Source organism: Pundamilia nyererei, unplaced genomic scaffold (genome assembly GCF_000239375.1).
Source record: "Pundamilia nyererei isolate P.nyererei 1_Seehausen unplaced genomic scaffold, PunNye1.0 scaffold00762, whole genome shotgun sequence".
NCBI classification, from domain to species: Eukaryota; Metazoa; Chordata; class Actinopteri; order Cichliformes; family Cichlidae; genus Pundamilia; species Pundamilia nyererei.
In genome coordinates, this window is record NW_005188163.1 from 39,763 (window position 1) to 61,034 (window position 21,272).

General features: G+C 42.3%; 1 protein-coding gene across 1 annotated transcript in view; it reads left to right on the forward strand.

The window, feature by feature from the left end:
* Positions 1-1,564: 1,564 nt before the first annotated feature.
* Positions 1,565-21,272, forward strand: part of LOC102208979 (uncharacterized) — a 22,018-nt gene continuing 2,310 nt past the window's right edge. Inside the window, exons 1-9 of the mRNA XM_005754934.1 lie at positions 1,565-1,663; positions 3,998-4,327; positions 5,406-5,584; positions 14,552-14,690; positions 14,766-14,861; positions 15,547-15,873; positions 17,186-17,515; positions 20,364-20,690; positions 20,945-21,268. Of these exons, the coding sequence (XP_005754991.1) occupies positions 1,633-1,663; positions 3,998-4,327; positions 5,406-5,584; positions 14,552-14,690; positions 14,766-14,861; positions 15,547-15,873; positions 17,186-17,515; positions 20,364-20,690; positions 20,945-21,268 (2,083 nt within the window). The 5' untranslated portion in view covers positions 1,565-1,632. The remainder of the gene's footprint in view (positions 1,664-3,997; positions 4,328-5,405; positions 5,585-14,551; positions 14,691-14,765; positions 14,862-15,546; positions 15,874-17,185; positions 17,516-20,363; positions 20,691-20,944; positions 21,269-21,272) is intronic.

Here is a 21,272-nt window from a genome sequence, read left to right on the forward strand (position 1 = left end):
GTTTGGTCCTAATCTGCTGCCTGTCTGTTTGACATGCTGGATTTCCAGCTGATAGATGACAGATTAGAAACTGATCAGTCTATTGATCACACAATATTCCATCAATAGAACTGATTTGACTTTGATTTGTGTAACAAAGTGATTTCCACGTCTCCTTCATGATGTGACAGTGTCAGAGCTGAATGCACTGGTAGAGTCCATTACTGCGTTCCTCTCGCGCTTACTTGCAGCTCCACTCTTGTTTTTGTATTTTTTTGCTGTGATAATTATCTTCATGAGGGCTTCTAAGCAAAGAAGGTGCCACTCAGTCAGTTTTCTTTGTGCAGAAGAGTCACGTGATGCATCAAATGCCCCTTTTAATGTAAGTGAGCTCAGAGCCTGAAGCAGAAAATCTTGTTAACAGAGAAGGAGGATCTCTCATTGGAGTTTAGAATTTGTTTAATTCAATTAAATTTCATTTATATAATGGTAAAAGTCATCAGTCAACTCAAGGTGCTAAAGCCAGTTTGTTTGTGTTGGCTGTTGCCTGGATATGTTGAACTTGTGTCATAGAAGTTTTAAATAAACTGCAAACACCTGGTGAGCATTACTTGAAGTTGGTGACGTGCTGCAGCACAGAGAAACGCTCTGGTCAAACACCTAAGCAGTCTCTGAAGATGGGCGTGGTTGCTCATGTCTTATATGCCTCACAGACAAGGAAAATTCCTCAACACACCACGTGAGTCTATACCTTTAGTTCAGCTTATCCTTGAAAACATTCCCTTCAGAGAGAAAGAGAGAGGATTACAACCGTGTTTTCTACTTAGCCATTGCCTAACGATTTATATCCCAAGTCCTCCCTCCTTCTTCCCTGAGATAAGATAAGATAAGGAGATAAGGAGTCTCGCTGTCTGTTTTACGTCTCACATGAACTTATAATGGCCCCGCTGTGAGAGTGTGTATGTGTGGTAGAGCATAAGGCCCATTTGTGGTGCTATTCTACATTCATATAACCACCACACTTGCTTCATAGGAAACCAGTCAAGGAACAAGTTCAGAGTTTCCTGCATTGAACATTTTTATGCTTTTCAAAGACATCAAGTAAAGCTTTGACTCTGGAAATGTGAAAATAACATCTAATACTCCTTTAAGAAGTGGTCAGCTCTGCTGCTGATTGGACAGAAACCAAAGACAACACTGTTTCTCTCTGCAGTGGAGCATTGGGGCATATTTCAGAGTAAACCCAGCCCAACATGTTTTCAGAGTAAATATTTAACTTCATCAAGTCAAAGAAAATGGTCTCAGTGCTGCTGTTGTCTGTACAGCTCATGTTTTGCTTTTTTGTCCCCTCAGTCCCTCAGGTGGAGGTGGATTCAGGGGTGGAGTCTGTCCAGTTGCCCCTCAAAACCACAATTCACTTGCCTGAAAAAGCTAAAGTGGAGTGGAAGAACAGTTCAGGCAGGATAGTCCACGTGTATGAGAACGGCTCTGACCAACCTGAAGAACAGAACCACTGTTACAAAGACCGAACAGAAATTAATATAGACCCACTGAAACCTGGAGACCTCAGCCTGACCCTCAAACACCCCACAGACAGAGATAACTCCACCTACACCTGCACCATCTACAGCACAGATAAAAAAAACAATCCTAATGAAGAAACAAGTAGAGCTGAAAGTCAAAGGTAAGAGCATACTTGGTTTTCACAAGTATTTAATATAATGACCAGCTGTGACCTGCACTCTTTCTGCTTAGAAAAGAATAGAATTGAATTTATTGTCACTTTACATGTACAATGAGATACAGAGCATCTCCTACTCGGTGCAGACATGTGAGAAAAGAAAGGGGGTGAGGTGCACAGTCCTGCAGCACTAGATACATATGAAGTGTATTAAAAAAAATAAATACCTAATGCAGAATTATACAAATCTGGGATTTTTGTTGTGGGTCAAACTGCAGTCGTGGGTGTAGAGAGAATACAGGAGGGGGCTCAGCACACAGCCCTGTGTGGAGCCGGTGCTCAGTGTGCGAGTGGAGGAGAGATGAGGGCCGAGCCTTACAGTCTGGGGCCAGTTTGTGAGAAAGTCTTTTATCCAGGCACATGTGAGAGGAGGGAGGCCAAGAGTGACCAGTTTGGTGATGAGGAAGTCCGGGATGATTGTATTAAAGGCTGAGCTGTAGTCCACAAAGAGCATTCGGACGTAGCTTTGCTGCTGTTCTAGGTGACTTCTGTGGATCTGTTCGTGCGATATACAAACTGGTAGGGGTCGATGTGCTGAAGGACTAGTCTCCCGAAGCATTTCATGATTACCGGTGTGAGGGCCACAGGGCGGTAATCATTCAGGCTGGAGATGGGAGACTTCTTCGGCACTGGGATGATTGTGGCTGATTTTAGACAGGATGGGATGGCTGCCTGATCCAGTGAGAGGTTGAAGAGTCTGGTGAAGATGAGGGTGAACTGGTGGGTACATGCTCTTAGTACCTTGCCAGGTTTCCTGCCGGTCCACTACTAGGAACACATCTGAACGATGTGGGAACCAGGTGAGGATGAGGATGGGAGCAGGGCTGAAGCAGATGTTGTAGTGTTTCAGAGTGGGCAAAGAAGCTGTTTATTTCCTCTGCCAGCTGCACACTCAGGTTCTCTGTTTTCACAGTGCAGCCTCTGTGGTTTGTGACGTCTTGTATGTCCTGCCACACACCCTGTGTGTTGTTGCTGGACAGGTGGGACTCTATGCTTCCTTTATGGTCTGTCTTGGCTTTTTTAATTCCCCTTTTCAGATCAGCGGAGCAGCCCTGTACAGAGCTCTGTCACCTGACCTGAAGGCAGCATCGCGGGCTTTGAGGAGTGTGCGGATCTCGCTGGTCATCCAGGGTTTTTGGTTTGGGAAAAGCCAAATGCTTTTGTCCACAGTCACATTCCCAATACAGAACTTGATCCAGTACTGATCCTGTGAAATTTTCTAGATCCTGGTGTTCAAATATGTCTGTGTGAAGCAGTCCTGCAGTTTGGAGAGTGCATTTTCAGGCCAGGCTGTAACAGTCTTTGTGGTGGGCCTGGCTGTGCGTCTGACGGGGGTGTAGGTTGGGGAGAGCAGGAGGGAGAGGTGGTCGGACTGACCGAGGTGGGGGAGGGGTATGGCTCTATATGCATGCTTGATGTTGGAGTAAACATGATCTAGAGTGTTTTCTCCTCTGGTGGCACAGTTGACATGCTGATAGAACTGTGGGAGTACAGTCTTCATGTCAGTCTTATTAAAGCCACCTACAATTATGTGAACACTGTCAGGGTGGCCCCCTGCTGTTCATAAATGGTGTTCAGCAGGATGGAGAGCGCCGTGTTTACATTGTCGCTGGGTGGAATGTACACAGTCGTGATGATCAGTACTGTTAGCTCTCTTGGTAGAAAAAAAGGCCGACATCTTACCGACATGTACTTGAGGTTCGGGGAGTATTGACTGTTTATTATTGTCCCGTTGTTGCACCAGCTTTCATGCACATAAATACAAGACTGGTGCTGGGTACCGATGTCTATTAGGTCCTGGCAGGTGTAGCGAATGTTACACTCGCTTGAGTGTTACACTGGGAAGTAGCCAGATATTAAGTATTCATAGGTCAAATGGAGAAATGTGCCTTTTTATTACTGCATTTGATCAGATTGAGTGAGATTAATAGCTCTGTTCTAAACATCTGAGGTGAGGACTTGAGGACTGAGTGAATTCTTACTGGATGAAGCCAAACGATTATTCTCCCCATTGATTCACACACTCAGATCCTGGATAATGGAGAAAGTTGATTATCTCAGTCCTGATATTACTGCTAATGACTGATGATTACTGACATAGCTACCCTATAATATGAAGCGCTTTGATGCGACTGATGTTATGTTAAGCCAGCTAACGCAAAGAAAGTGGAGCATGTCAGAGCGGAGCCAGTCAAAGATAATTCATTCAAAGAAAACCAAAGAAAATGTGCTCAGTGCTGGTGCCGTCTGTCACATTATGCTTTGTTGTCCTCTTAGTCCCCCTTGTCGAGGTGGAGGATTCAGGGCTGGAGTCTGTCCAGCTGGCACACAAAGCTGCACTTAACCTGCCTAAAGACGCTAAAGTTGAGTGGACGGACAGTTCATACAGGATGCTTCACGTGTATCCAAGCAGCTCTGACCAACCTGAAGAACAGGACCGCCGTTACAGAGGACGAACAGAGATGAATGAAGACCTGCTGAAAAATGGAGACCTCACGCTGACCCTGAAACACCCCACAGACTGGGACAGAGGCCCCTACACCTGCACCGTCTACAGCACGGAGGGAAACATCCTGATGAGGAAGCAAGTGGATCTGAAAGTCGGAGGTCAGTGCTGCTCCTCTGTGTGTGTGTGTGTGTGTGTGTGTGTGTGTGTGTGTGTGTGTGTGTGTGTGTGTGTGTCTTAATCTGTTATATTATTTAAAGCATTAGTACTTCTGTTGGTGGTGTGAATCCAAATAGAAAAAAGCCATTGGTAGGCTGTAGTTGTGGTAGTTACTCCTCAGTGGGCAACATGAAGGAACCTTTAAGGAACAATGTAGAAGAACTTGACACGAGACAAACTGAGCTTCAGATTCAGAGCAAGCAACAAAACACTACCAGTAAACACAATCTGACCAACCAGTTAGTGTCACACAGCTCAGTTGGAGCAGACAGTCTTGTGTTTTTCGCGCTCGATGTGTGTAAGAGTCCAGCAGACAGTCTGATCCAGTCTGGATTTCTCATGGAGAGATTTCTCACTTCAGGCTCTGATTCTGTTCTCAGACACTGAATTTTTGTCCCGTTTTCTTCATCCTGCAAAGCTGTTCGTGTTCAACATGACTGGTGAAACAGATCCACACAGTCATTCAGTTTGTTTGGAGGAAGCAGCTCATCTGAGGTCATGTGATTATCAGCAGGTTTTAGTGGAGCTGATTTAACTCTTCCAATAGAGTCCAATAGAGCAGCTCAGACTGAACTGTAGAGATGAGTTGTGTTGATCCTGAGGACTTAGTGATGTGTAGAAATAATGAAACCTTGATATGTGACAGGTTCTGTGGCTCCAGGTTGAAGATGTGTTTTAAATCTGGTGCTTTGTTGCGAGTCATATTGTCCTACAAAGAAACCGATCTTGGCAGAAGACAGGATCTGTGATTAGAACTCTTTGAACTCTCTAATGTTTCATTTTAGGTCCACAAACACTTTCAGCAGTAAGTAGATCCACACTGACAGGAGACATGACTGTGAAGCAGCACCATCAGACTCTGGTCGTCTCCAACATCTTTGAAAACTGCTTTGACTTTTTAGATCTCTGTCCTGTTACCTCCTGCTGTTGTCTCCTTCTCTCCTTCAGCTTTCTCTATAACTCTGCTGCAAACTGCTGCTGCCATCTGTTTAGCTCACGGTGTGTTTGTTGTCCTCTCAGTCTGTCAGGTGGAGGTGGAGGAGGGGGCGGAGTCTGTCCAGCTGCCCTTCAAAACCACAGAAAACCTGCCTGAAGATGTTAGAGTGAAGTGGAGGGACAGATGCAACAGGAAGCTTCACGTGTATCAGAACGGCTGGAGGGCTGAAGAACAGCACCAGGTTTACAGAGACCGAACGAAGATGAATGAAGACCTGCTGAAAACTGGAGACCTCAGTCTGACCCTGAAACAGCCCACAGTGAGTGACAGTGGGAGATACAACTGTGTAGTCGACAGCAGGAATCTCTACAGATACAAAACGGTGCTGCTTAAAGTCAAAGGTTTGTTTATTTGTTTGTTTCTGACTGTCTTGTGATTTGAGTTTGACTTGTTAGAGTGATTATGTTGGACTATGTTTCAACAGCAAAAACAAGCAAAATAAATCTAGTTTCAACCAGTCTGGGCATCAACAAGTGGGAAAATTAGATTTATGAAACTGACTTAGTAGCCTTGATACTGTTTTATTGGTGATACTTTAACGCAACGTTTCCATAAATTTAATTTGTGGCTACTCTCACTTCTAAACTCATCATCATACACAGACACTAATAAGAGAGCTCCAGGTACCACAATTTACATTAGCAACAGCTTAATCTTTAAGTACCTTCTATCCATTTCTTCCTCTTAACCGGGGCAGCAGCCTAAGCAAAGAAGCCCAGTCCTCCCTCTCCCTCCCCAGCCACCTCTTCCAGCTTGACTGGGGAGCACCAAGACATTTCCCGGGGCCTCCTCCCGGTGGGACATGCCCAAAACACCTCACCCTCATTTCCACCACTCGTATCTGCAGTCTTGTTCGTTCAGTCACTACCAAAGCTCACGACCATAGGTGAGTGTAGGGACATAAATTGACCGGTTATTTGAGAGCTTCACTTACATTCAGCTACATTCCAGTGCGAGTCAGTGATGCTGTTGGATTCTGACAGTCTGGAAAAATGAAGTTGTAAATTTTCTTCTCACATGTAATTCTGATGTGAATAAAATACCGCTTCAGTGATTCAGTTTTTAGAGGTGCTTTGACTAGAAATGATCGACTTCATTGTCTGACTGTCTTGTGTCTCCTCTGCAGGGAGAGTTCAGGTCCAGGATCAAACAGGGGACATCAGGAACAGAAGCAGCTCCATTGATCCGACTCCTCTGATGGCTGATCAATCAGTTTGATCTGTGTGTTCTTTGATTATTGATCAGTGATGTCAGAGTGGAGTCAGTGTGATGTTGTTGTTGTGTGTTTGAGACTTTTAGTGTCCATGAAGGTCTCTGCTGCCGTAGATCCTCTGAACTGTGACAGAGGTCTCACTCTGGAGGAAACTCTCAGCACTTTCCAGCAGCTCCTCCATCATGGAGGACGTTCCCTCACTGTAACAGTGTATGAATGTGTGTGTGAATGGGTGGATGACTGGATATGTAAAGCGCTTTGGGGTCCTTAGGGACTAGTAAAGCGCTATATAAATACAGGCCATTTACTATTTACCATAACAGGTGGAGGAGAGAGGAGAGGAAGCACAGGTGGATCCTCTGAGGAAGAGGAGCGTCCTACAAACCACATGATCACATCAACACAGTCGTTATCTATAAAGTCAAATTGTTGGGTTTTCAGAATCAGAAAGTTGCCTTTTACCTGTTATGTCACCATAGTAACTGACTGAAAACATCAATTTCTGTTGCTTATTATTATTTATATTTTTCGTTATTTTCAAACATGTAAATAATTATGATCCAGAGAAGTCTGAAGTGAACTAAACACAAACATGTGTGTTACGAAAAACAAAGAAAAGTTTATGTCTCTTATTTATTATTTATTTTGGTCAAACTTGCTTCGGAGGCTGACAGCAGCAGCAACTACTTTTTCTCTCGTAGTCGTGGCTTTTATGGTGGTGCTGTTGTTTATTTCATGCAGTTTGGTACATCCAAATCGTGGGATGTGGATAAAAGAATGGATGTATTTCATCAGTTTCATGGTGTTATAGTGTGATGATATCTGTGCTTCTGTATGTGCTATGGAGCTTTTGTTTTCTCCTCATACTGACTCCCTTTTGGGGATCATTATGAGTCGAAATTCAAGATTTGTCAAGATTACAAAAGTCTCTGTATCCAGGTCCTACAAATGCATACACGCATCAATATTACCTTCAGACACAATGAAATTATTTTCATTAAAACTCCTGTTTTGTGGATTCATTTGCAGTGTTTTGTTTTTGTATAAATTAAAATTAAAAGTTATATTAAAATGTTAAACAGAAATAAGAATGCCTGCATTTGTAACAGAACAAATACACAGCATTAGGCAATTATAAGGCTTCTCATAAAAAAACACAATGCAAAAGGGTTTATCAACACACAAAGCACTCGTATTTGCCAGGTAAGACTAAAATATGAGGCCACGAATGATAATAAAGAGCCATTGGGAGACAAAAGAGCCGGTGTTCCAGATTTGCTCGTCTTTGGGAGCCGTGCGACAGCTCTCAGAAAACAGGCGAGCTTCTCATCACTAACACATATGCCGGCAAACGTAATAACCAGTTGATCTGCGGGACAGGACACCGGGAGTTTCCGTGAAACCGAAAGTAAACAGTTGGTATGTTAATAACGAGTGTTACGCCCTCCATTGTCTTTTATCGACGGTTCCCAATATTTGTATGAGACACAAATCGCAAATATTAAGAGCAACAGTGAGAAGTGTTTGGATTTAACTGACTTTGTGCAGGTTGCTGTTTCGTGCACGAGGTTGAAGATGCTGCTGTTTCTCCTGCTCCTTATTAGCGGTAAGAAACTCTGTAAACAATGTTATCTTGCACTCAGACCGAAGTTTGCTCATTATCGCAAAGGTAGATACGCGCAGTGCGTGAGATTACCGATTTAATGATGTGTGGCTTTATTTGTAAAAGAGTAAGGGATGGTGTGAGAAAGTCTGGACCGACAGACTCAGTGCTTTGTGTTGGAAGTTTGAGCCTGGGGGAAGCTAGCCCGGTGACGCAGGTCATGGCTGCAGGTCTGAGATAAAAGGCTTTGATCAGATAACCCTCTACATAACAAAACCACCATCATTCTCAGACAGGAGAAGGAACAGGCATATCTGTTACTGTTTACAAAGTGTGACTCAGTGGGATATCACCAGTTAAACTTGAAAGTTTGTTGTTGTTTTCGTTCTAAAAACTGTGCGGATGGCGGATTGTTTATTTCCTGATTAATCTCGCATACCTCTGATCCGGTCACCGGAACTTTTCCCCTCTAAAAGCTGGTTTTGATTTCACTAGGAATAAGTCTGTTTATTTCTTATCTTTTTTTAATTCCCGTGTTACATACCAGTGTTTTACAGTAAATGTTACTTTCTATTCCAAATGAAAGTAAAAGTAATGCTTATCATAAAGACTGCTACATAAGAATAGTGTTATGGCCCATCTAGGCGCGGCCAGACCACGTCTGCAACATAAAAGGTGATCCATCCCCGTCCAACCACAAGCAGCACGTCACACACTTTGTGACAGTGATTTATTTACAATAAGTGCAGTTAAACAAAGGAAGGGAGCATATCATAACGTCAGGGTGAACCCAAGGCCAAAACAACAAACAAAAGGTAACCTATCTCAGGAATAAACACAACTTACCTACTCAAAAGAGCTAAACCAAACGACAATCACTTTCCTCCCTGCCTAACAAAAACAGGAGAAAACTGATCAAACAAAAAGGCGGTCCCCTACATGCTCTTACATTAACATAATATAGTGACACAGTGAACGGTCTGCCGGTTGGGTTGGGCCGAGGATGAATGAATTGGCAGTCCCTGGCGGTCTCTTCTTATCCGCTGCCTCCCAGTCCTCAGCCAATCGGTGTGAGCCATCCACCCTGGACGCACCAATCCCGGAGGAGCACCTGGACACTCAAATTTACATATGATTACGATCACAGTCGTAACAATAGACATAAATAATGAAATCGGGATAAACTTTAAAATCCCTTTAAAAGCAGCAGTGTGACGTTCAGGGTTCAGCTGCAGGTTTAACAACTGTTCAAACCTATCAGGTTTTGGCAGGAACTGGGAAACACACTGTTTATGATGGTCATTGCAATGATTTGTGTCACTCTCAGTCAGGTTTGTTCTCATGAATGATGGTGTGTGAATTGTGGTACAACATTATCTCGTCTCCTTTCATAAAGGATGCACCAGTGTCTGCTATACTGAATTAAGTAATAAAAGAAACATTTTAGCATTTAGAGGACTGTCATCTTATGTGAGGGGCACTTTAATGTTTAAGTGCAAGCAAACAAGAAAACACCCAGAAATATTTCTGAAAATTTAGTTTCGTTTAGTTTTAAAAAAATGTAAAATACTGTATAACAAGACAAAACTGCAAATGTAAATGCATTATTTTTTCACTCTTAACGTACTGAAGCATTTTAATTGAACTACCAAATAAACAAATTGGTACTCTCTTTCTGCCATTGTCTGGCCAGAAAGAGATCTATTTATTATAAAATACATTTATTCATAGATTTTTAAAAATAAAATAAAGATATATTTATAACTATTTCTTTATTTATAACTACATCTATACATAAATGTATTTATAAAATACATTTATACATATATTCACATATATATAATGCAGATATATTTTTTTAATATATCTTTATTTTAGAAAGCACTTTAAAACAACCACAGCTTACGCAAAGTGTTTTACATTGGAAGTAAATAATAAAATTACATAATGTGTAAATAATAGCCAAATGAAAGTAAATTAATTAATTAGTGTCTCTTGTTATTAAATCAGCTATTAAGTCTCACTGAAGTCAAAAGCCAAAGAATAAAGTTGGGTTTTAAGACGTGTTTTAAAAGTGGACAGTGAAGGGGCCGCTCCAACGTGCAAGGGCAAGTTATTCCATAATTTAGGAGCAACGATAGAAACAGCACTGTCCCCTCTGAGCTTCCTCCTGGATCTCGGTACTTCCAAGAGCAGGTGGTCAGCTGACCTAAGAGACTGATTCACAGATCAAATTTCCTTTGAAAATGTCATTTCTTGGTGTAGATATCACAACAGGACATCTGAAAACACAATAACATGGGAAGTTTTAAATGAATTATGAAAACTATGTAGTGGTGAGCACACGTTAACAATCCATTAAAATTGGCTCTAAAATTGGTTCTTTAAGGTCAACTTAATTATTCATTGCTCTAAAATTGACAAAAAATAGTATGACTTAAAATCTATGATTTCTACAATAACATGTCAAAGTTTACCTTTGACTTCTCTTTTAAAGGTCAATATATTGATCTGAAGGCAACAGTGATAATAATGTTGTATAGAGCTCTTTACAGTTGCAGCGTTTGGTTGTATGCATATGGGAAGTTATATATTGGAATTCTAAATATCACATTACTTTGAACTTCAGACCTCTTCTTCAAGGTCAGATTTTCATAAAATATATTTTTTTCATTAAATCCTTGCTTAAAATTCTGCTGCCTTTGTTTTGTTTTGGCAACATTAAGGAAATGAGACTGGCATATAGGGATTATAAATATCACAAAAGTGTCGGTGAACATGTGACAATCAGTCCTTGTACAGGACGGACATTTTATTACTAACAACTGAATGAAGCCTTTGAATGCTTCATGTTAGCTGCTCATGATTGAAGGCTTGGTATATTTCTGACTTTAAAGTGTCTGGCAGAACTGTAAAAAAAAGTAAAACATAGGTGTGCATTCAAATGTACAGATTAAATTAATTACCACTGTCTTTTGCTTCACTAAACTTACTTTTAAGATGTTTGAGGTCAAATAACAAAATCATCTAAGTTTATACAAACAAATTACACAAAAGTCTAACTGACCATTTACATTTACTAGATCTTACAATAAATTATCAGTCATTATTTATTCACTGATTACATTACCTTTACATTAACTTTACCAAGCACAGGTACCCATTTCACTCTGTTAAACAAGCTGATTAAAGATTTTTTCAGTCTTACTGAGTAAATTTAGATTTCATAGACAGATTAACTGTAAATAGTTCTCTCTCTGGTCCCTGAAATTTACCATTTGGACACAGACACAAACCCAAAGCATGCAGTTAACCCTGGTTTCTGTTTGTGTGTCCTCACAGGTTCCCAGCATGCCCTGGCTGAGGTGGTGGAAGTGTATAAGGAGACAACGTCCGTCTTGGTGCCCTGCCAGTACTCGGGTATTCTTCCTGAGAAGAATCCCACAGTGATGTGGACTCGTAACGATCTTGATCCCAAATGTGTTCACCTGCGACTAGAAGAAGGAGATGATCTCAAAATGCAAAACCAGCGTTACAGGGGGCGCACATCAATGACGTCTGATGCTCTGGAAACTGCAGACTTCAGCCTCACCATCAGAAGACCAGAACTGAGCGACAGCGGCATCTACACCTGCTCCGTCAGTGATGGAAGAGAAGAACTGGGACAGAGAAACATAGAGCTGAAGGTCAAAGGTCAGAAAGTAACTGCAACTGATTAGTAAAAAACCCTATACTGGGTAAATGATACAATCTGATTTAGTTCATTTATATTTATTTTTATTTTCTTAAAAAAGGGTATCAAGTGTTTGTGGCCGGTCTGGCCTGACACTCAGATTGCCGTGTTCTCTGTGTTGTGTTATGTGTAGGATGAGAGGAGTCAACTCTTGCTTTCTCAGCTGTTCACATAAAAACAAATTCAGCAGAGCAACTTCATATGACTGGTGTTGTAAAGGCTCACCTTTCAGCACATTCACATCACCAGATGCACCTTGTTTCTTTTCCTCACCTTTGATTGGGTGTGGTGCTTGGCCTTAATTGCACTCACCTGTCACTCGTTATATAAGGACTGCACTCACCTCTTTCTTCACTCCCACATGGGGCGGCAGCTGAGGTGAGTTTCTCTTTGAGTCTCCTGAGTTCATGTATCATTTTGAGTGACTTAAATCATACTTTATCTCCTTTTTAGAGAGAGCAGTCCATGTGTGTCTTTCTTTCCTTCACCTGTTATACAATAAAACAACAAAACCTGCAAATGATGACTGCTTATTCTCATTCTAATCCGATGAGCCCATGATGATGACTACTGAAACCCTGAACCTTCCTTCCTCCAAAACAACTGGGCTTCTGCATGCACACCTTTAAGAAAGGGAGAAGACTAGCGGACCACATGAGAAACCACCTGCATGCTCCTATGACCAAACCTTAGTTCGGCAAATTAGCATGTTACAGTAAAGTGCTGTACGCGACAAGGAAACAACAACACACACTAAGAACATCTAACAACACTGTGAGACAAAATGCATAAGCAGAACAATGTCTAAGGAGCTTGGAAAGAAAAGCGTCTGGACTTCTTTAAGTTGCTTGAAGACATTTCACCTCTCATCTGAGAAGCTTCTTCAGTTCTAAGGTCAAATGGTGGAGAGTCAACATCTCCTGGGTCTAGGGATGGATTGCCCCTCTGGGGACGATGGTACCAGGACCTGGGATATAGAGTGTGTTTGGGGAGTGTGATTGTGTGTACAGTGTTCATTTCTGTTTGTCCCCGCTTTGGGTGAGTGCTAAGAATTTGTATGTGTGTGCATGAGGGTGGGAATGGATGTTTGTGTCTGTGTGTGCCTGTTTGTCTATGTTTATATGAATGGATGGTTCTTAGACTCAACTTCTCTGAGTATATCAAAGCCCCCCCCTGGTTTGGGGGCCTATCTCCCGCCATCACACTCCCTGCCATTGGCTGATGTCCTCAACTGTTGGTGCATTGGTGGTCTCGGCATACATGCTGGGCTCTCAGGTATGTACTAGCTCACTGGCTTGGCGGGGCCTGGTTGGTGCACTTGGCTCGGTCAGGCCTCTTCCGGGGAGCCCTTGGACCTTGGCCTATGGGCCGGAGGTCCGGTCTGGCACAGCTGGCTGCTGGCAGAGACTATGGGCTTCTGCACCATGACTGCTGGGTGACCCCCCATCTGGAGCTCTCCTCAGCTGCTTCCAGTATGGTGGCATAGCTGCGCCTCTGGTGGTCCTCCTTGGGCTCTTGTCCTCTGGGGGACCTCTACATGTCTGGAGCCTCGATCTCCTCCATGCCTGCTTCATGGGCTGGGGGGCAGGGCTATGGCTCCTGACCCCTACCATTAGACACTGACATGGTTGTTGCTGTAGTTTCTCTACTGTCATTTTTGTTTTTGTTTGTGTCCCAGAGTCATGTCCAGTCTAATTGTAATAACTTAAAAAAAAAAAAGATTGAATAAACTATGGCAATTAAGTGGACTAGTATAGCAAAAAGGTCTACTGCGGAAAGTAAATCTGTTGGGCATTTTTCTTGACATTCAGATAATAATTCTGATTGCTACAATGCCAGATAGGACAGGGAATGTTTTATATATATGTGTGTGTTTGTATATATACACACACATACTGGGCTCTAGAGTGCGACCAATTTGGTCAGAGCCATCGACCTCTGAATGCTGAAAAAGCACAGTGTATCCAGAAAACATATTATATACGGTGATGAATGCACTGTCCAAGTGTCCCCTGTCCCCAATGCCTTTCAGCGGCAGGCAGCAGCAAACAGGTCATCAGAGAAGGCTGATGTGATGATTAAGTTTAATATTATCTACAATATTGCCAAAGAGTGCCAAAGCACTTTAAGCACAAGCACAAGATTGTTAATGAATGCAAATCATTAGGTAACGGCCAAGCAGAAAAAAGGTCATTGTTTATTTTGCTGATTATTTTCACTGTTGATTGGATGGTCCGTCACACTGAATTACCGGTGGGATTTTCCACTCTGCTTTCATTAAGGATGTTCCACCATGCAGATACTTTTGGGTTGCTTCTTTCAGTTAGAAATGGACAACTGGAATACGCCCTTTGTCACAGGTCAATGATTAAAATATTCATATAAATGCTTCTACAGCTACTATTTTTGCTGTATTGCCCTCTCAGACCAAGAGGTGGAGATAAAAGTGGAGAAAGGATCGCACTCCGTCATCCTGCCCTGCAAAACAACACCTGACCTGCCTGATGACACGAGAGTGGAATGGACTCATTTGGATGTAGAACTCATGACGGTCCATGTGTATCCAAACAGAAGTGAGAACCTTAAGAAACAGGACGACCTTTACTGTGGTCGCACAAAGATGAACAAAGACCTGCTGAAAACTGGAGACCTCAGTCTGACCCTGAAACACCCCACAGAGAGAGACAGTGGAGGATACATCTGCACCATCTACAGGGACAAAGACATCCTGAGACAGAAAGTAGTGCTGCAGGTCAAAGGTCAGAGATCTAAGTACAGGTCAGAGTATAGATGCAAATGAGAAAGTAGAGGTGATTTTCTTTTCCTCTCCACAGAACCATTTCCATCCTGGGCCATAGCTCTGATGATTCTTCTGGTTCTTCTTGTTTCTGGAGGTCTTCTATTTCATTTCCGGCACTATTTCATGAAAGGTGAGTGTCTCCTACTACACTACCCATAATGCCGATGGTTAGCAGGTGTCCTCTGGTGGCTCCTTGACTGCGGCTCACACAAACTTGTTCCAGAAGCTGAAAGAGTTGAGAGTTACAAACAGCTGATACAGAGAACTGAAGAGAAACTTCCAGGTTTGTTCCAGAAGTCAGAAAACCTCCTTCAGACTCAGTCATTGATCAGTGAAACAGCTCCACAACATGACTTTACTAAACAGTGTGTGTGCTTCACTGCATTGATCTGACACAGAGGCTGCATGTGGACAAGCTGTTCTTCTTCTGTGGTGGTAAACAGCAGCTGACATGGAAACATGTGCTGACAGTAAATGTTGCAGCAGCTTCAGTAAATGTTCCTCCTTGAGTTGTGCTCAGTCATGTGGTGGAGAGCTTCAGATGTTCAGACACATGAGATCTTCATGGTTTCTGTGCTGATGTGTGTGAGACATGGCCGACTGTGGAGGCTCAGTCTGTCTGTGCTTCTTCATCCAACATGTCTGCAGCACTTTACAGGACGCTGCAGACTAGTTACCAAAGAACGAGTCAGGAACACATCAGGAACAAACTGAGACACAATCTGACTGAGACTAGAAGACAAGGAGGGGACTGGGAGGTCATGTGACCGTCACAGCTGCTGCTGATGTCATCATGTTGTGCTTTGTCCTCTCAGTTTACCAGGTGGTGGTAGATTCAGGGGTGGAGTCTGTCCAGCTGCCCTGCAAAATCATTCTTCCCCCAGCTAACAATGCTAAAGTGGAGTGGCAGAACAGAAACAACAGGAATGTCCACGTCTATGAGAACGGCTCTGATCAGCCTGGAGAACAGGACGAGGTTTATAGAGACCGAACAAAGATGAAGAGAAACTTACTGGAACCTGGAGACTTCAGTCTGATCCTGAAATACCCCACAGACAGAGACACAAACACCTACACCTGCACAGTCTACAGCGGGTTACGAAAAAGCCCAGTGAGGAAAGCTGTCGAGCTGATAGTCAGAGGTCAGTGATGTTGATACAGATCAAAGGTCAGAGCACTACTTTGTTTTTATTTTGCATTTCATATGATACCCAGTTGTGAACTTTTTCAGATTGATTTCTATCCATAATTCATGGCGACTGCTGGGGAACTTCCCATCATGCACTGAGCATATCTTTCTTTCTCTCTTCACTCTCCATTTTTTCCAACACCACTTGCATTAATTATTAATAATCACAAAACTCTCTTACTTTCACACAGTGGGTCTTCAGTGCTGTCTTCCTGCACTCACTGCCAACCTGTCATAACTCCACCTCTGTGAGACTGGTTCTGTTGGAAGAACTTCCTGTTAAAAGGAAGTTTCTCCTTGCCACTGTCGCCAAATGGTTGCTCATAGGGAACCTGATTTGGTGGTCCCTCTCCAGGGCATCTGGACTCTATTGATGATCAATGAAAATTAATACTAAGTTAAGTCAGTTATTGAACTGACATCAGTTTTAGTTATTACTGGGAGGAACTCTGTTATATATCTTGGAGTCCAGATAACTAAAGAGACTTTCTTTACATGCTGATAATTAATTTGCAATCAAGGGATGCTGAATAATTTCTGATGGAAATACAAGATATTTAATCATATGTGGATTTAAATGGCTATGACAGTGATGGGTCAGTTTTCATAGTTTTCAGCTCTCCTAACTACACCTATTTGTAATTTCATCTCATCACATTTTTTTTCACATATTTGGCCTGAAGGGAGAAGAAAAAGGCCTGAGAGAGCAAAATGGTTAAATAACAAACTTTAATTTAAAAGGTCTCCACACAAGGAGAGGGCAACACACAACCCTGCACTACTGACTACTAGCAGCAAACTCCAAACTGCTCCCAATATGAGAAACTGTCAAAACACATCACCAAGGTGCTCCATTCTTTGGGCTGGGTCTCCAACAACCCTTGAAAGTAGATCTCAGCTAGCCTTTAAAATGTTTGAAGACTAATTGGTGAGAGAGAGCCAGGTCCAGAGAGAGAGTGGGAGCACCACACAGATACACCCACCTAGCCCCATAGTATGTAACAGAGCCAAATCAGGAACTTTCAGACTAATCAGGAGATAAAGATTTGGATCTTAAACATTGCTATCCTTACAGCTGAATATATTTATTAGTGAGACTGGTGCATTGTTTGGTTTGATCAGTTTAAAGTCTTTCAAGAAGATTCAGTGAGTTAAAATGAAGATGCTAATCAGGGTTACCATATTAGCTTCCTAGCCGTGTTAGTACATATGCCATGTTGTTACTGCTTCTGATGTCATCATGTTGTGCTTTGCTGTCCTCTCAGTCCCCGAGGTTGTCAAAGTGGATTCAGGGGCACATGTTGTTGAGCTGCCCTGCAAAGCCGAAGTTCCCCTGCCTGAAGATGCAAAAGTGGAGTGGAAAGACAGTGATAATGACAAGGTTCACGTTTATCAGAACGGCTCTGACCAGCCTGATGAGCAGGACCTGATTTATAGAGACCGAACTAAGATGAATGAAGACCTGCTGAAAACTGGGGATGTCAGCCTGACCCTGAAGTACCCCACAGACAATGACATAACAACCTACACCTGCACCGTCTATAACAGAAAGGGAACTGTCCTAATGAAGAAACAAGTGATGCTCAAGGTCAAAGGTCAGTGCACACTTAATAACAGAAGTTTGGTAAAAGTACATTTATTGGACCTACATCTAGAAGCTACATTTACCTTGAATGGTGTTGATCACGTACTTTGATTTAAAAACAAACAAACAAAAACAAACAAACAAAAAAAACAGAATGTCATATTAGCTCTGGAGGCCTAGAATTTACCACCCACACCCATTGCAGCAGCTGCCCTCTTGTTCAGTGCTTTTGGAATTATGACTGGGTTTAGTTTAGAGGCCTGGAGAGTAGTTTGTTAGTTTTAAAAGGCTAAAATAATCTGCAACAGCTATTTACTACGGAAGAGGATTAGGGACAGTGAAAAAAACAAATTGGCGCATTTTTGTTCCCTTTTCCAGAATTCTGGAAAAGGGGGGGAAAAAAGACATAACTGCTTTTTTTCCCCCAGTAGCTCTAATCTCTTCCGTAATTTATATTAATGTGGGTTGATACTCAAGTTTTTACCTTTACTGTTTCACAAAGGGTTAAAAAGGGAATGTCCATGTTTTAGACTCTTTGAATGAAGGATTTCATTAAAGAAGTTTAGCAGGAGCAAATCAAAAGCAGAATCAAATAACAATAATTCCAAAACCAAGTCACTTAATCACACTTATCTATTTAACCTACTCTGAGCTAATGTTGATTTTGTTATGATCTTTAGTCTGTGCTAAGTTCTTTAAAGTTATATTCCAGTAGGAAACAATGCAGATGCAAATCCTCTTGAATTTATAATCCAACACGGTAAAAATGAGTAGAGAAAAAGTAAAAAATGCAAAGTGTTCTGGCTGTGGTTGTTCCTCCTGCTGTACTTGGTATATTTTATCATTGTGAACTCCTACAATCCAGTCACATGATTTCTTCTGCTCATTGCAAGAACTAGCCCCAAATTTTCCTCATGTGTTCATTTGCATCCCTCCTCTCTCTCTCATCCTGTTTTTCTCTGAAAATCTAATCATTGTTGACATCATCACCTGATGTCTAGCCATACCTTAACATTCGTAATAACTTATAAACCAAAAACTAGACATTTTGTGCAGTGTAACCTTTAAACAGTTGAGGAAACAGGACATGTGGAAGTTAAGGTACATGGCAGGTCTGCAAAATGAACACTATCCGGAAGTAAAATCCTGAAGAACAGAAAATCCAGCAGGAATCTGGCAAAACACCTGAGAGATCCATGTGGACTTTCAGTTAATCCATCTACTGTTTGCCTGTAAGTCTGAAATGGCCCCACTGAACACTCGGTGGAGGCTCTGTTAAGGTTTTGGGCTGAACTAGGCTGTATTACCTAACAATACATAAAGAGGCAACTACTTAAAGAGGTCTTGAAGCGACTGTTCTTGTAGTTTGGTGCAATAAATATAAATGAAACTGAATTGAATTTAATATTTGGTATGACCACTTTTAAAATCGAAAATAAGCTCGATTCACTTCATTGTAATTTCAATTGACGTTTTAACTGTGTCAGAATTTTTAAAACTCAAAATCCTGGCAATCCTCCTGGCACTTAACAGCGTACACTATGTTACTCTGTGTCGGAAGACCTGATCCTTGGGGTGGACCAATTTTGGGCACAGTGTGTTTTGGAGTTTAAAAGCCACAGAGATGCAGTGTTTAGAAAAAATGTGTCTCAACTGCTCCGGTACTCTTGACACGGGATCACGACAGGTTTTTGCTTGGGCAGCGGTTGTCCTTCTCGCCTGGAGCTTTCTTTAGGTGTCTTCCCATCTTTGACAAATTTCCAGCTGGAATAACCACATTTACTCAGGGCCTTCTTGATGTGCTGTTCTTCTGCTTCCCTGTACCACAGTTCAAGTGATCCGTGAATTGTGGTACGCCCAGAAATTTCAGTTTACAGGCCCCTTTTCTGTGGAACCAGCTTCCAGTTTGGATTCAGGAGACAGACACTATCTCTACTTTTAAGATTAGGCTTAAAACTTTCCTTTTTGCTAAAGCATATAGTTAGGGCTGGACCAGGTGACCCTGAATCCTCCCTTAGTTATGCTGCAATAGACGTAGGCTGCCGGGGGATTCCCATGATGCACTGAGTGTTTCTTCTTCACTCGCTATGTGTTAATAGACCTCTCTGCATTGAAACATACCTGTTATTAATGTCTTTCTTTCTTCCACCGCATGTCTTTATCCTGTTTCCGCCCCTCCCTGAGCCTGGTTCTGCTGGAGGTTTCTTCCTGTTAAAAGGGAGTTTTTCCTTCCCGCTGTTGCCAATGTGCTTGCTCATAGGGGGTCATATGATTGTTGGGTTTTTCTCTGTATGTATTATTGTAGGGTCTACCTTACAATATAAAGCACCTTGAGGCGACTGTTGTTGTTAAAATTTAATTGAATTCTTTCTATGATGAGGATGTTCACATCCTGGACAGGGAGGAACGCTGGTTTGAGCGCAGAGTCAAGGTGGCTATTTATGTGAAAAGGGAAAGACCATCTCTGAATCGAGGAGGGGGCCTAAGGGTACATCTTTCGCCATCTTACAGTGCAGTGATTGTAGCCATTCCCCAACTCTCTGTGAATGGTACTCATAGTCTTTGTCAATCGTCATGATTATGCATATCAGGGATCATAAACTGACCTCCAGCCCATTGTTCCTTCAGTGATCTGGTTTCAGTCATTATGCAAATGTACTGTTTATAAGATTGGGGAAACCTGCAGTCAGCTGACACTTGGATTAGTTACAAAACATTTCTCCCACTGAAAATTCTACATCCAGATGAACAGATCAACTTTTTGGGATATCCATAATATTTCACTTCATCCAGGAAAAAACTGTGTTCAGTGCTGCTGCTGTCTAACCAGCTCATGTTGTTCTTTGATGTCCCCTCAGTTCACCAGCAGGAGGTGCATTCAGGACAGGATTCTGTCAAGCTTCCCTTTAGTATCGAACCTGATCTGCCTGAAGAAGCTAAAGTGGAGTGGACAGATAAGGACAACAGGAAGGTCCAGGTGTATCACAACACCTCTGACCTTAATGAATTACAGCATCGTTTTTACAGACTCCGAACAGAGATGAATGAAGGACTCATCAAAGCTGGAGATCTTACTTTAACACTAAAATACCCCACAGACTGGGACAGTGGCATCTACACCTGTACTGTCTACAACAGGTATAGAAAAATCCTGATGAAGAAACAAGTGGAGCTGAAAGTCAAAGGTCAGTGTCGTACATACAAATCAAAAAAGTCAAACATGACTTATGTCCTGTCTTCCTCCACTCACCCAAACTGGTCACGGCAGATGACCCTCGCCCCCACCCAATCACTCAATCAGCTCTAAAGCTGCTTTATCTTTTAGATTTCTGTCCTCTGTTATGTTCTACTGTGCGTCTGTACTCCAGCTTTCTCTTCAACTGTGAAATCCCGCTGCTGCTGTCTCTGTCAGCTCATGTTGGGTTCGTTGTCCTCTCAGTCTGTCAGGTAGAGGTGGAGCAGGGGGCGGAGTCTGTCCAGCTGGCATTCAAAACCACAGAAAACCTGCCTGAAGATGCTAAAGTAGAGTGGAGACACTATGAACCATTCAGGACCGTTTATGTGTATCAAAACGGCTCTGACCAGCCTGACAAACAGGACCAAGTTTATGTGGACCGAATACAGATGAATGAAGACCTGCTGAGAACTGCAGACCTCAGTCTGACCCTGAAACAGCCCACAGAGAGAGACAGTGGAGAATACAGATGTGAAGTGGACAGCACACAGATCTACAGATACAAAACTGTGCTGCTCAAAGTCAAAGGTTT